The sequence below is a fragment of the Zootoca vivipara genome, chromosome 3 (assembly GCF_965207765.1).
Source record: "Zootoca vivipara chromosome 3, rZooViv2.hap1.1, whole genome shotgun sequence".
Lineage (NCBI taxonomy): Eukaryota > Metazoa > Chordata > Lepidosauria > Squamata > Lacertidae > Zootoca > Zootoca vivipara.
The window spans coordinates 4,772,781-4,789,447 of NC_142586.1; the positions used below are offsets into that span (position 1 = coordinate 4,772,781).

General features: G+C 44.0%; 1 protein-coding gene across 4 annotated transcripts in view; it reads right to left on the reverse strand.

The window, feature by feature from the left end:
• Positions 1-16,667, reverse strand: part of COL4A2 (collagen type IV alpha 2 chain) — a 146,038-nt gene that overhangs the window by 95,271 nt on the left and 34,100 nt on the right. The window contains exon 5 of one of the 4 annotated variants that reach the window (XM_088667109.1): positions 2,953-3,128. The exons of the other annotated variants lie outside the window; for them this stretch is intronic. Coding sequence (XP_088523235.1) covers positions 2,953-2,970 — 18 coding nt within the window. The 5' untranslated portion in view covers positions 2,971-3,128. The remainder of the gene's footprint in view (positions 1-2,952; positions 3,129-16,667) is intronic. 4 annotated transcript variants of the gene reach the window in all.

A 16,667-nucleotide genomic window follows, 5' to 3' on the forward strand; every position in this document is an offset into this window, starting at 1 on the left:
AAATGCTGCTTGGTTCATTAAGACAGCATCTGGCACCCGTATCTTGCATTAAAACACTCCTGCCTGGCCAGCTCATGGCTTCCTTTTCAGGCTGTGTGGGAGTTGTTCTCAAGGCTGAGAATGTTCAGGAAGTTTAGCACAGATGTTTTCTTTCAGGAGGCATTAAAGACACCAGTAACAACATCTGTTCTTTTTGGTTGTTGTTTAAAAACATTATGAGAACATAATTTTCCTTCAAAGCTACTGATCATTGAAATTTCCAAACTATGCTTGTGGTGAAACTTGTAATCTTAGACAAGAATCTCAGACATGAACTGTGCAGTTTCTATAAGGAATAATTTCATTACTTCTGTTCTGTTTAAACAGTACATGCTGGGAACAATCTTCAAGAATTTAACAGACACTAATTAAGCCAGGCATTCCCAAACTTCGGCCCTCCAGATGTTTTGGACTACAATTCCCATCATCCCTGACCACTGGTCCTGTTAGCTAGGGATCATGGGAGTTGTAGGCCAAAACATCTGGAGGGCCGCAGTTTGGGGGTGCCTGATTTAAACAGCCAATCTTATGTCTCTTGGGAGGGAATTCCAGAATCTCTTGTGTCACCACCCAACCGTGCTTCTGAGAGAGAGCAAAAGAAACCCGCAAATGAGACCCATTTACATTCTCCTTTCATGTATTTAGAATTCCATGGAGAGAGTTGGAGGCTCTGCTTGCTGATCCTGCTCCCACCCCCCCATTCTGCCACTCCTCCATCCATGTATAGAGGAGGAAGGCCTGGTGTGGAAAACCTCTTGTGCTTGTGGAAGCTCTCCATGCAGTGTAGAACCAGCCAGGATTCCAAATCATGCAGGGAGATTTAATGAGGCTCCCATCTTCAGAACTTTGATCGCACATTCACAGAGTGCTGTTAGCATGTGCCAGATCAGGCAGGGCTTAGAAAGGCATCCCTGCTCTCCTCTGCAAACTTGTTGACATGCAAGGAGGATGAATGTCCAACTATGACTACAGTCAGAAAATTAATTGCCCAAGACCAAAGTGATTGTCAAAGACCTAAGGATTTAAATAACAAGACGGCTTTGTTTAGTAACAGCTCAGCAACAGAATAAACTTTCTAGATATTTGGAAATATTTTCCACCTCTTATATTGCTGAGACTAGGCTTGACTTTCAAATCCTATTTAGTGTCCTGAGTCCCAAGGAGACATCTGGGAGAGGCTGGCTGGGTCAGGACAATAGCTGCCAAGTTATCCCTTTTTTAAAGGGATTTTCCCTTATGCTGAATAGGCTTCCTCGCGAGAAAAGGGAAAACTTGGCAGCTATGGTCAGGACAATGGGTTAGAGGAGCTCAAGGAGGAAGCCAACAGGTTGGGACAAGCCATATAATGCCTTGAGAATCACCTGAGGTTGGCAGATAACTGGAAACCAAGATGGCCATACAGCAGTGGTTTTCAATCAGTATGCCATGGCACCCTGGGGTGCCTTAAATGCTGCTCAGGGGTGTCGCGGGCAGAAATAATGTAGCTGGTCAAGGGAGCCATGGACTCAAAAAGGTTGAAAACCTCTGCCATACAGTGATTAAACATGTTCATGTATTATAATATTGTTACATAAAAATATGAAACAATGTACAGTACGTCATTATTGTTCAGTTGAACAAGAGAAGAAAATGGAAACAGGGGATTAATTTAGCTTGTGATGAAAACATAGTAGTGTTTATAAAAAGGCAAAATCTTCCATTTATGAGTAAGTGGAGAGTAGTTTTTCCCATTGCCCATTGTTAAAACTGTTTAGCAACATGTACTTGTACAAATCCCGGGGGGGGGGGGGGGTGAGATTAGAAAACCAGATGGCTGCATTTCTTTCCTTCTGAATTTCTGGATAGTTCTCACTTTGGTTTCTACCCATGGTCAGATTAGATGAATTGTAAACATGGAACTAATTCCAAACTTTCAGGATTCTCATAGTCTCATGAGGATTACTCAAGTCAGGAAGAATTTTAATGGAGCATTATACAAAGGCAGTTGTGTCACTATCAAATTGTGGAAGTAAATGCCAAAGAAACTGCATCAAACACTTCCCCTCTCAAAATCAAATGAAATGACATGTGTCTCGTCCCTCCAAGAAACAGGGAGGTTTTGCCATAATACCCAGCTGAGTTCATCATCATTAACATTACCATCAAAATCATTATTAATTTATTATTATTATTTTCCCTGTATCAGGAAATTTTTAATGTCTGATGTTTTACAATTTTTATACCGGTATGTGCTGTAAGCCGCCCAGAGTGGCTGGAGCAACCCAGTCAGATGGGCGGGGTAAAAATGTTATCACAGAATCATAGAGTTGGAAGAGACCACAAGGGCCATCCAGTCCAACCCCCTGCCATGTTGTTGTTGTTGTTGTTGTTGTTGTTGTTGTTGTTGTTGTTGTTGTATACCCCACCCTTCCTCCCAAAGGAGCCTATTGGAGGCAAGTTTCGCCAAACATACTCTGGCTATCCCTCTTGGTACTTGAGCAAGTTTTAGGTGCGCATCACCCATAAGATATTTCTTTTACTCAAGAAAATGCTTTGCTGGTGCTTTTTAGTGAGAATGCAGCTAATGTAGGCTAGAGGTTATCATTTGAAATATTGTTGTCTTTATTTGTATCAAGCAGGGCAAAAACAGTATTAAGGAAGATGTGCTAAGAAAAAAAATGCCTATCTGAAGGCATATGTTTTATGTAGTGTATTTTATGGAAAAGAAAAAGAGGTTGTATGAGGGGAAATGAATAAAGAAAGAAATATGTTTCTTCGAAAACAGATACCACAACATGAAAAAGGAACAAAAAACCTGCAAATCCTGAAGGATTAAAAAATGCCTTTTTGAAATGTAAAATATAAATGAGCTCAAGTGGTACAGAATCAAATTTTAATATGCCTGGATAGCTAGGAAATAAAATAATCCCTCACCTTGTCCAAACATGCCATGGCATAGGGGTCCAGAGATGTACCCAGCACCGTTCTGCTAGCTGGGGAGGTTGTCGGTGGGAGGCAATCCTCGCCACTCCTCTCTCCTCTCTCCTAGAGGGACTGGCAGGACAAGGCTGACCCCTAGCAGGGCACCAGGCCAGAAGACCTCAGCACCTCTGTGGAACAGAGAGAGGTGTCAGAGGAACTAGTGGATGAGGGCATGGAATACCAGGAGCACAGTGAAGGAGAGATTATACAGCCCTCCAACACGGGGAGAGGGGCACAAGGACCCTGGAGGAACATAACTCTCCTGCCCACACGGTTTCCAAGGTTCAGAAGGGGCATTTGGAGGGCAGAACAACAGGGGCAGCCTGTCCAAAGGAGTGCAAGATTGAGCGCAAGGCTGAGTGCATGAATGACAACCTGAAGCCAATTAAGAGCCAGGCCTGGGTCTCGGTGGAGTGTCTCTGCCCAGCAGCTGAGGACTCTATAAGAGGAGAGATAGCAGGCAGGCCCTCAGGGGTAGCACACAGTTTCAAGGTGGACGTTTGCTCAATGCAAGGGACCCTGGAGAGCAGTGGCGGCAATTGTGAAGGAGGCAAGGCAGAAGAGCATTGCCAGAAGAGTGGAGGAGGCATGCCAGAGAGCGGCTGTGATGCTGGGCTGCGGAAGGAGGTGAAGGCAAGGGGTGCTTGGGAAGAGCCACGGTTGGTGGCACCTGGGAATCACCGGGGCAGTCAGCTGCAGCATAGCTAGCCACTGACCCTGGCACAGGCACTGAGAACACGGACCTCAGCAGCAAGCGTCTGCCGGGACAAACTGATAGCTCATACTGCTCCATCTTGTGATAAAGGAATTTAGCATTCTTTTCCCTGGTCGTATTCTGTAGACATTTGTGTTCTTAATTTATGTTTTAGAGGTTTGGCACTTCTATCAGGAAACTACTTTTGAATTACTTTTTATAGTAATTACTTTTTATAGTAAGTTGTCTCTGGAAACTAGAAGCAGAAGGAAAAGTGGGAAGAAAAAGTAATGAAGTGGCATTTGATTATTTATATAATACACAATTAAATCATTTGCAATATAATATGAATTTTTAGAGAATATTATAAAGACATAACTTCAATTTGGAAGTGTGCTGGTACTTTAGTGAACATTGGGTTGTAGTGTGCAATATGTACGGTGTAAACTGTGTTTGTGTGTTAATATAAATAAAAATATCAAATGTTTTTTTAAAAAAAGTGCAGTTGGAAGTGTTTACCAGGAATCTGTTTACTAGACTAATAATAATAATAATAGTAATAATAATTTTATTATTTATACCCCAACCATCCCCAGCCACTCTGGGCGGCTCCCAATCAAATATTAAAAACACAGTACAGCATTAAACCTTAAAAACTTCCCTAAACAGGGCTGCCTTCAGGTGTCTTCTAAAAATCAGATAGTTGCTTATTTCCTTGGCATCTGATGGGAGGGCGTTCTACAGGGCGGGCACCACTACTGAGAAGGCCCTCTGCCTGGTTCCCTGTAACCTCACTTCTCGCAGGGAGGGAACCGCCAGAAGGCCCTCAGCGCTGGACCTCAGTCTATTTCCTTCCCCATAACTAACTGTCAGGAGATGATATTGCCTCCATGCAAGCGCAGAGCAGAGTCCCCACCGTTCTGCAGCTGGAGGCAGCCAAAGTCAGCAGCAGGAGAGGCAGCACCTGGCACCCCAGAGGCCAGTCTTTCTGGCTGTGCACTGCCTCTCTTGAATGAAAAGAGAGAGACTGGGATGATGCAAGCCTCTGAAACCTTGAATCCCAAAATGAAACCAGCTGCACTCGGGATGCGGAGTGTCCTAAGCAAGGCCGGTGGGACTTGGCCTTGCTTGACCCAGCATTCAGGAAGATGCAGAAGACTTCATGTGAAGAAAGACAAAGGGTTGCTGAAAAAATAGAAATATCAGAACGCATGTCTCTTTCACTTCCTGTGTTGCAACTTTCTCTCATAAGAATGCTTTCATAGATAAGCCAGAAATTCAGCCAGTTGCATATAACTTGTAATAATGATTTTCATTATACATGATCCATTTTATTATTTTCTTCCTTGAATGCCTTTCAGCAACACTTTCATCAGCAACAATGATTATACAAGAGTCCACTCATACTAAGAACAACCTTGTGAAAGTCACGCGAAAAGGAGGCCATGGTCTTGCTGAATAAGATGTGCATTTAAAAAAATAACCCATTTTTGATAAAAGTTCCAAAGCATTAACCAAACATTGTGTTTGCGATGCTGATGGGAGACAAACTATTATCTTAAACTCACTTTGTGAAAATACTTTAGGCTGCAATCGTAACCCAACCTACTTGAGAGTAAGCCCCACTGAATTCAATAGGATTTTCTTCTGAGTAGGTGTGGTAAGGACTGTGCTGTTAGTTTCAGTAGAGATGGTTTTTACATAATTTGTTTAAGATTAGTGTATAAAGCATTTTAGGAGATCAAGTAACGTCTGGTTTCGAGATCACTAGCATTTAGAATTTGTATAAATATACCATTTCCCCTGTTTTAAGACGTAGTCATAAAATAAGCCATAGCAGGATTTTTAAGCATTCAAGGAATATAAGCCATACCCTGGAAATAAGACATAGTGATAGGCGCAGCAGCAATGCCGGCCGCGGTAGGAGGGGGGGGAAATAAGACACCCCCTGAAAATAAGCCATAGTGTGTTTTTTTATAGGAAAAATAAATATAAGACGGTGTCATATTTTTGGAGAAACACGGTACTAGCTGACCCGGCCACGTGTTGCTGTGGTTCTTTCCTGTGATTCCCCCCACTCTGTCTGGACAAATGACTTATCCTGCCCCCTCCTCCCCCCATCCACTGGTTCATCCCTGTGACTGGCCCCACCCTGTCCTGACTCATGAGGTATCGAGCCCCCTCCTCCCCCACCCCCTGTCTGAGTCCTCTGTTGTCCCCTCCCCCCTGTATCTCCATATCTTGGCCCCCGCGCAGGGCTGAGAATAGGTTAGGGTCCTTGGGGGGGTCTTGGTGTTGAGGGGAGGGTTGAGGAGAGGTGAGGGTCCTTGGGGGTCTTGGTCTTGTGGGGGTGGGAGGGTTGAGGAGAGGTGAGGGTCCTTGGGGGTCTTGGTCTTGTGGGGGTGGGAGGGTTGAGGAGAGGTGAGGGTCCTTGGGGGGGTCTTGGTCTTGGGGGAGGGGAGTGTTGTGGAGAGGTCAGTGAGTTTAGAGGGTATTGTTGTTGGGGGTGAAGGTTGTGGAGGGGGTTTGTTGTGTGGGGGGAGTTTAGAGGGGATGGGTCTGCGTGGGTATGTGAGTGGGGTGAAGTTTATGGAGGGGGTAAGTCCGTTCTGGCTGGGTTTTGTGTTTTGTAAGGGGTTGGTTGAGCGGATTACGTAGTTATCGTGGGGGGGGTAGGTTTGTGGAGGATCCCGATCCGTTGCGGACATGGGTCTCCGGTGGGGAGTTGGCCTCCGGAGCGGTGAGGTTTGTAGAGGGGTAAGTCTGTTCTGGATGCGGTTTGTCTTGTGTAAGGGGGGGAAAGTCCATTGTGGCTGGGTTTGGGGTTTTGTAAGGGGTCGGGTGAGTGGAGGATACAGTTATCATGTTGGGGGGGGGAGGTTTGTGGAAGGTCCCGATTTGTTGCGGACGCGGGTGGAGGGCTCCAGAGGGCTCTCTGGTGGTGTGGAGGGCTCCGGAGAGGCCCGTGTGACTGGTTGGGGCGGTTCTCGGGCGACGTGGGTGGCGGATCGAGTAGGGGCCGTGGGAGAGTTGGGTCCGGGGTGTCAGTGATTTAGTTTTTGTGGCCTGTCTCTTTTGCGGCTGTTGGGCGGTGACGTGGTCAGCGGAATGGTCAGGAGTGCTGGGAGGTTTGGTTCTGGGGTGGGGGAGAATTCTTTCTTGAGGCCTGGCTCCCTGTTGGGTAGGTATATTGTCCGACGGTGGCGATTTGGGATGGTCTGTCTCCCGGTAGTGGGGCCTTGTTTGGAGGAGAGATTTCTGTAGGGTCCTGATCTGTGGCCGCGGGGATGATGGCGCGTTGGAGGAGATGGTCTCAAATGGCGGGTAGCCGTTTGAGGCTGGAAAGTGAGGTCCCAGTGGCGGGAGGCAGTGGAGGGCGGCGCGTCGGAGGAGGTGGAGGCGACGGTTTGTGGCCGCAAATGGTGGGTAGCCACTTGAGGTAGGAAATGGCGGGCAGCGAGTGTAAGTTGTTGCCTTGGGAGGTGTGCGCCAATGTCGGAGAGGGTTTGCAGGCGGCAGCGCGCGATCAGCCTTTCCCTTGGATGCTGCTGGATTCTTCAGAGCTTCTGCTGGTGATGTGTAATAGGGGCGCCACTTTTTGTCTTTAATCATTATTTTAGGTGTGAAAGGTGTGGTTTTTTTGATAATTTTTAATGCCAGATCCCTCCCTGATGGGCATGGAATGTTGTGGCCAAATTTGTTACATTACGGTTCAGTGGTTACGGAGAAAGGCTGTTACATCTGCGCACACAATGCCTACATTTTTATATATATAGATAGCATAATACATGGAATCAGTAGAATCTAAACATTTCTCAAGAAAGTACACCAAATATCTTCACAACAGATGAGACATAATATCCACATTTAAATTATGGGACATGAAATACAAAGCCAATTGTATAAACTCTCCTACCCCAGTCCAATATACTCCTCCTTCTGTTTTCACATCAACAAGCGATTCATTCACAACCATTGGATATAGTTGTCCAGATTATTTTCAGTCATGCTCCATTCTGCCTCCTGTTCAATTACTTACAAATAACAGCTGTGACAAAATAATGCCGTCAGCTTTTTTCCTGCTAACATGCACTGGACTGCCTACATTTCCAGAGCTCTCAAACACCCACAACTAACGTAATGATGCTTTGGTTTCGGAACAACGTATCATAAGCGTATTTTGAACAGGTGGATCCAACTCTTTCACAGGCAACACATGGAAGCAGAAGAAATGTGGTGGCTCAACTACTGTCCCAATACATGTTAGGCTCTCAGGAATGTTGCTATGACTCACTTTTTCCACCGTCTACCTTTACCTCTGCTTTTCATGAACACAAAATACTAATAATCCCTAGCCAAACTTTTCACTCCTTGTATTAAGGCCCTGAGGTCCCAGCAGAAGTCAGCTCTTGGCTGTACTTGCTCTCATCAGGCTGCTTGCTCAGCTAACTAGTTATTAGATTTTTATATCACCTGTCAATAAAAAATATCTCGCAGGTTTCAAAACGTTATTCTCTTCCTGCTACCTAAAGTCCTGTCAACCAAGTAATTGTATTTTCCAATTGCAAGCTACTACCATATAATTTCATTAGGGCTGCACTAAATATTATGGAGCGATCTTTGGGTTAAAAATATTTTATTATATATTAAGACACTCAAAATTCACCTTTTTTGCACCTCTAAGCACTTCAGCAATAATGTATATTATTCACTACAGCCGCTTCCTCTTCACAACAGCCAGTCAGTGAACACAGGGTGAATATTGTGGCAGCGCCATGCTAAACAGCCATTCACTTCTGGAATTTGGGCAGCATCACCAAAGATGAACATGGCCAATCTTTCCTGTACCACTTTGCCTTCCCTTTGGGTGGCTGGAGGGCGCAGTGGAGCTGTGGGTGTCCTTCATGTTGAGGAGGAACATGGGAAAGTGGCTGCTATTGTAGCCGAAGCACTTGAGCTTACTGAGCGTATGGCTATTGCTTCTAGCCCCTCCTAAGAAGGGGAAAGTATTATTCCTCTTTACAGCCCCCCCCCCCAATCACAAAAGGGGAGGTGCTTTTCATTGTCTGCAAACACATCTGCCAAATTTAGAGGAGCCTGCCCCACCCAAAATAGTCCCAAACATGTCCTCAACTCAACAGCCGCATTGCAAGTGTCATCCAGAAAAATCAAATCTGCTCATTCTGCCTGTTAACATCTTGACAAAAACTGTGGCTAAACAGCACAGATCTGGTTTCCCTCTGACTGCCTGGTGTTTCCAACCCCCCCCCCCTTCCCCTGTGCCGCTGTGCCCCTCCCTCACCTGCTATGCAAGTTCCTATTTATGGGTTTCTGAGAGAATGGGCTTCGATAACCATGGAAAGAAAAAAACATTGTGCTGACAGTGAATGGATGAGGCAGGATTGGGGTGGGATTAACACATAGGTTAATAACAATGTATTAAGTTTCCAGCCTTCAGCAAAAAAAGTGAGAATGAGCTACTATTCTCAGTTATGATGTATGAGCAATTGGGGGAGGTGTTAGAAATCTGCTCTGCAAAGGCAACCATGGTGTCCTCTGACGCATTTATGAAACTGGAGCTATAAAGCATCTCCTGACAGAGCAAAACACAGTCTGCAGGGGAGCTCCGCAAAAGAGATTTGGGCTCTCTTCAAATGTTTACAAGAATGTGACGTGCTCTTGGCAGCAGAACTTTGAGCAATGCTATGACCATGGATGGTAAGGACAAAATCAGCCCCAGAAAGCGATGCAAGAAGGCATTCCTCCCCCCCCCCCATGAGAAGGAACTCCACTTTTCATGGCAGGCATTGCTTGTTCAAGAAATATTTGTATAGACACACCAGTAGGCCCAAAATTAACACATGAAATGCTGTAAACTCTGCAGTTGCCTAATAAAACAATGTAAGATTTATTTATTTTATTTTTTTCAAAAGTCTTTGAAAGAACAGTACACCCGAAATTACCTAAAAACATTCAAGAAATATGGTGCTGAATTTTCATATGTGGGAGAACATGGTTCTTCCCATGGACTGCTAGAAGATCAAACCTATCCATTCTTAAGGAAATCAGCCCTGAGTGCTCCCTGGAAGGACAGATCGTGAAGCTGAGGCTCCAATACTTTGGCCACCTCATGAGAAGAGAAGACTCCCTGGAAAAGACCCTGATGTTGGGAAAGATTGAGGGCACTAGGAGAAGGGGACGACAGAGGACGAGATGGTTGGACAGTGTTCTCGAAGCCACCAACTTGAGTTTGACCAAACTGCAGGAGGCAGTGCAAGACAGGAGTGCCTGGCGTGCTCTGGTCCATAGGGTCACAAAGAGTTGGACACGACTAAACGACTAAACAACATGGTTCAAATGCTTGAGACAGAAGAGGAAATGAAGGGAAAATAAGTAGAGAGCAAGAACTGTTTTTACCTCTCAGTCTCCCATAATTCTGCAATAAAATAAAAAATTCCTTCAGTAGCACCTTAAAGACCAACTAAGTTTTTATTTTGGTATGAGCTTTCGTGTGCTTTAAGGTGCTACTGAAGGAATTTTTTTTATTTTACTTTGACCCAGACCAACACGGCTACCTACCTGTAACCATAATTCTGCAATGTTCAGATGTTAACTGCGATCACACCTAAGAATAGCAGTTCCATCAGCCTTTCCCAAGCTCACAAGTGAGCTTTTTAAAAATCTTTTCTTTTTACTATTGGATCCATCCTCCTAAAACACAGTGCTTATACTGAATACTTTTTCATCTACCTTCTAGTTCCACTATTTATTTTATGTGAAATTATTTTATTAATGTGAACCCATTTGTTCTTTACTTTGAATTGAATGCAATACAGTATATTACTAGCTATTTATTTGAAACCACAAGATTGGACTTTTCTGTTTTTCTATGCAAGTAAAATAAGGATCTTTCTGTGGCAATGTGGAGTGTAAATATTTAATTACAAAGAGCGTCTTCTACCCTGCCTTGTTCCACCTTGCAGATAATAATCAGGCTGACAAACAGGAACCTGCCACCATGAAAAATAATCTCCTCAGTGTGACTTCAGTCTGTGGGAATATCAGAATGCCATTTGTTAGAGAGAAAGCAGAAAATTTCAAAATAGCTTTTGCCAATTTAAAGGCTTGCAATTCAATATTGGACAGCTGTGCATTCCAAGATGCCGTTTCTGAATAAACCAATCCCAGGTATTTGAACGTCTTTACTTGGTTTATGATGTGTTCATCCAGGTGACAAACATGCTTTTTAGGGTGCTTCCCAAATACAATGACCTGTGTTTTATCGTAATTTATGGATAAGGCATTCCTTGTGCAATATGAGCTTATTTTTGCAAGCAATCGTCTCAGGCCCACCTAGGTTCTAGATACAAGTACTGGGTCATCGGGCATACATTAAAACTGAGAGTTTTTGATCAAGAATTGTGACAGGGGCAAACTGCAGGCCCTCCAGTTCTTTAACTATGTCATTAATATAAAAATTAAACAAGAAAGGCACCCAAATGCACCCTGTTTAACACCAGTAGCGGTCTTAATTCTTGTAGTAAGATGGCTGGCAAGATCCACCTTTACTTGTATTGATGCTTTTATTGATCTAAAATCAGCTTTTGGTACGATTCCGAGACACGCATTGTGGCAGAAATTGGGAAAGGCAAATATAGATCGCCGTCTATTATTTCTTATCAGAACATTGTACCCTTTAGAAAGCCCATTCCTATTCTAAAGTGGGCTTTAATTTACGATAGCTAGAAAATCTCTTATGACAAACCAGCTAAGGAATAGCATGGGAAATGGAATTAAGGAGACTGGACTGACAGGGAATAGCATTTCAATTTTTCACATGCTTATCCCACACCCACACTGTAGAGAATCCTTCTGTTGTGAGCGTTCAAAGAATGTGCCATTCATAGTTAAAATGAAGTCAAAGAGCATGAGAGACTTTATGGCTGGATCCCAAAAGAATTGGTCCAAATTGCAGCAAGAAAAAAGTCTACAGAGCAGGATAAGGTCAAAGTAACTTAGGCAAGAATTCTTCTGTAAATCTCATTAATGTGTTGTTAAATCTGCAGAGTTCATCCACATCCACAAGCAACACCATTTATAAAATTTGCTTAGCGTCTTTGGAAACACAAATGTAGCTTACATGACAGTGGCATGAAAATCTGTAATATTCTGTTCTTACTAAAACCCTGATTAAATAATTAAAATGGCTAAAATACAATTTTAAATATTATAATGTCCGCTCCCCACATAAAATGGGGGGGGGCGCATTTTGCATGGCTGTGCGCACCTTGCCAGGCAGGATGCAGGGGGTCTCCGCCTACCCCAGCCAACTGCCCAATCCTGCCTGGGGGAGGTGTTGTGGCCAAATTGTAATCCTATGGCACGTTGTCTTGCATTATTATTCTGCTCAAGGTTTGCATGGGGTTTGGGGGACTCTGCCTGTCCATGCAAAATTGAGATTACAAGTAGAACTGCTGAGTATTATGCAACTAACTTGAATTAGTATATAAAATCATATAATTGTAAAGTTGAAAGAGACCCTGAGGATAATCTAGTCCAACCCCAGCAATGCAGGAATATGCAGCTGTCCTATATGGGGACTGAACCTGCAACCTTGGTGTTATCAGACCATGATCTAACCAACTGAGCTATCCAGTGCAATATAATAATAACAGAGTGCGGTCACCTTTCATGCATCCGATTCATCACTTTCAGATTCTGGAAGTGGAGATTTACGACTTTTCCTCCAACAGAGGAATTTGGGTAATCCCACCCTCCTTCTCTGCTCCTGTCACTTCCACCCCCTTCGCTCCTGTGCAGAGGGAATTGGCAGCCCCTCCCCTTCAAGAGGTGCTGAGTCTCCCTGCCTGCCTGCCTCTCAGACCCCCTCCGCCTCAGAGTCTTCTTCCATTAACTCCTTGTCTCCTGGCACTAGAGGCTCCTCTTCGCCTCCCTGGCAGCCCTGTGAAAAGATGGAGCTCTGGAGAAAGGTCACCTCATGGGGCTCTCCTCCCTCCCTCCCTCCCTCCCTCCATGGTCGTTCCCAGGAGCTGCATCAACCCCTGAAAGCTCTTCTAATGAAGGTACCAGACGGCATAGATGGGATCTGTAAGCAAGCCCCTCCATACTCCCCTCTTGCTGGGAGGGAGAGACCAAAGAGACAACCATGGTGGCTCTTTCACAACTAGAGGCTGTCGTGTGTCCAATTGCACCCAGTGAGGCTTGTTTTTAAACAGGCTTACATAGGATTCTTGTGACATATGCCTGTATTTCAGGACTCCTTAAATGTTAACTTTAACATTTCCAGCAGCTCTGCCTTTTGCAGACATAGGGCAATTTCATGAAGTAGATTCAACTTTGCTTTGGGTTTTTGTGCATGTCACACACAGTCAATTGTATTTAACTTATAACTAATCAAATCAAATCAAATACCCTTTATTGGCATCACAGTATAAAACATTTCTTTTCTTTTTTTTAAATTCATTTTTATTGACTTTTCTGTACATACATCAGCAAAAATGAGTAAGGAACACACAATACAAAAAGAGACAAATAAAAGATATACAAATTCCAAAGTGTGCCTTGTCGTTTTTGAGTAAACTAAAGGTTATTACCGTTTGTCACCTTCATTTTATAGCTTGTTTATTTCAGTTCCTTTTATCATTCAAAAATTTATTTTTGTTCTTCTTCTCTTGACCTCGACTTCCACCTCTCTCTCTTTTGGTTTTATTCTTCCATTTATTTAGTTTTGCGCTCTATAAAGTTGTATCCGTCACAAGTTATCTCTCAGATTAAACATGAGTTTATGACTTAGGTTACTTAACTCTGTTGCATTTTATAATGATAGCCAACTGGCTTTTCATATCTTACCATACTCCTTCAAATAAACTATAAATTTGTCCCATTCTTTTTGAAATTTTTGTTCCTTTTGATCCCTTATTCTTCCCGTTAGCCTAGCCAACCCCAAATATTCTAGCATTTTCTCTCTCCAGTCCTCTATAGTCGGTATTTCGTTCGTTTTCCACCTTTGGGCCAAGATAACTCTTGCGGCGGTGGTGGCATACATGAAAAGTTTATGATCCTAAAACATTTCAGGTCACTGGTATAATTAAAAGGACAGGGGAAGGCTGTCAAGGACATAAGCCTACACTCTGATCATGTGCGCTAAGATATTCTGCTTCACCCTGTCTGTTCCCCAAAAGGATGGTTCGCTGGGAACCCTTTTGGGTAAAATTATAACTTATAACTAATTGTGTTAACCTTTAATAGTTTTGTTAATACGGTTATTTAATTAATTTGTGCATAACATTTTTATTTCATTTCATTCCAGTACATGTGTCAGGACGGCCCTTAGTAATGTTAGGTAGTTATTAATTCAACAGTCTGCCGTTTCATTTTCTAAGACAATGAAAGCAGTATTTAAGCCAGCTAGATAATCAAATGATCATTTATTTTCATTAGGACTTCAGTTTGTTCTCTGTTTACTAGCAAATGTGAAATTCTTTCCCTGGAATTTCCTGTTTTACTTTAGCTTCCTAATTTGTAAATTATGTTCTGCATCAGCAATGTCAACCATTTAAGTCATTAGCATGTACTGAATTATTTTGAATAACTCTCCTAAGGTTACTTAAAATTTTGTCTTTCCCTCTGTGAAAAGGCTCTGGGTTGTTGCTTTCCGCCCTCATCACAAATATTTGTAGACTCTCAAAGTTTGCTTACTTTTGTTTGACCCTCTCTGTGCAAAAATAAATGAGGAAAAAAAATCTTAAACATTTAACCACCCTGTTAGTATTATATCACATGCCTTTTCTTCCTGTAAATGGATTGTTTCCATAATTTCTGCTTAGAATAGTTTCTGTAGTCTGACAATTCACATCCATACAGGCTGATAAATGTGAAAAAGTCAGCTTCCGGCATTCCCTCAATATCAGGGCATTACTTTGATTCTGAAAATGAATATATCTCTTGCACCACTGCCAGCTGAATAAATTCATGATTTCATAGTGATACCATTTTCGTTAGAGCCAAACTAGATGTTACATGGCAGATATACTCAAGTTTCCTGATGTTTTCCATATTTATTTTCTTCTTAACAGCAAGCAGCTGCAGAAAGTACAACTGGGAACAGTGTGTGTGGGAGCTGCTTAACCCTTCCCACCACGGCAATATTCCTGCTGAAAAATGTCTCATTCAAGCTGTTTTTCTACTCAAATGATCTTTTTAATCAACAACAACTTGCCACCGCTGGTCCCTAAACTGTGACAAGGCCTGCTGGAGGGGGGGGGGATGACCTATTTCCCCCATCCCACGGTTGGTGTGTGTGCTTGGGGACCCTTACAGGGCATTGCAGCTGAGATGGACTGAGGCTGAAGAAATTGTGCAATGGATAGGAACATCTGGCAAGATGGATTTGCTGAGATTCATGAGATTTGGTAGTATAATCTCTGGAAGATGTCACCATAGGTGTCTCAGCCCCATGAAGCCATGACATCTCCCTCCCGCCTGATTCAGGGTCATGCCAGGTCACAGCTTGGCTGCCTCTTGGATGGCCATGCAAGGCTGCTAATAACAAGTAGAGAGGCGACCAATGTGCTGGGCTTGCATGTCAGAAGTGGGCCTGGACTCGGAGCTGATATACATCTTAGAAGGAAAGATACAATGCAAAATGTGTAGGCAAATTCCAAGTCATCTCCGTGAGATGGTGAGCTGGCTTCACTACTCCTGTCTCTCAGTGTTTTCAGAGAGTAATCTATTCATGAAAAGTATGATTTGTTAATATTTCAAATAAATATAATCAATGTCTTTTGACACCATGGAGCCAAGCAAAGAGATCTCCTTGAGGTCAAGGAATTCACATTACTGCCTACCTATGTTCTATAGCAGATGCCAGATGGTCTGAAGTACCACTGTTCCCCCCCCCTTTTGCAAACACCTGGTAGGATTATCAAGGGCATGATCAAGTCAGCTAAAGTGACACCAATGCAGGTCAATGATGATGGGAGTTGGAATGCCACACTGGCTACCCCTACTCTAGACTTTATAAGATTTGCTACATGCAGAACCGGTTGATATATTTGGCAAAGATCCTTACAGAAAGACAATTTTCTTTCGCATGCAATCAGCTCTGCTTCTCTCAAGCCACTGGGGTGCCTGGGGAGGGAAAGCTAGAGGGTGGGTTGTGCTGCTGGAAGTGCGTCTCTCCCAGGCCACCTCCATGTGGGGGGGCGGGGCGTGTGCCAGCCCTGCCCCTGCCCAACCTGCAAAAGCGGTGTGGGGCTAGGGGACAAGCCACCATGTTCCTCCTGGGCGCCCTCAAACTGGAGGGTGGCTGACGGAGAGGTGGCAGGTGGATGCCAGCCCCATGCTGCTTTTTTGGGCAGTGCGGGGCCTGTAGGCGCCCAAGCCACTGCGTCACTCCCAGGTGCCCTCCTGCTTGTGGCTTGGGCACACCACAGGCCCAGCACTGCTCTCAGGGCTAGCGCATGCCAGTCATGTTGTTCTTGGCTGCCCTCTGGTGGCTGGGGGGGGGTGCAGCAGCTCAGTGCGCTGAGAACCCAGCCCCAGGCCATGCTGCTTTTGGGAATGGTGCACTGGGCTCTGGAGCACCTGGACTTGCGTGTCACCTTGGGCTCCAGCATGCCGCCACAAAAGGTAAGTGCCACTGGGGGCGCCCCACACCCCATAGCTACACTACTGGCTTCTCTTTTGTTTATTTTATCTCTCTGCCTTTGTTTTTCAACAGTCAGCTTCTCTAGCAACTGCATCTTTTTACATAGCGTGCCTCAATATTGCTATGCAAGGATCCTTCTATCTTATTTTTACTTGCATTTCCACAGGCCCTAATACAGTGAGAAAACACTGAATTGTGGGTTTGCTATCTGTCTGTGTAGTGCATAGCTGTCAACTTTTGAATTTGAAAATAAGGGATCAGCAGCCTCACCTGTCCTGGGGACAGTCTACGGTATATCTGACA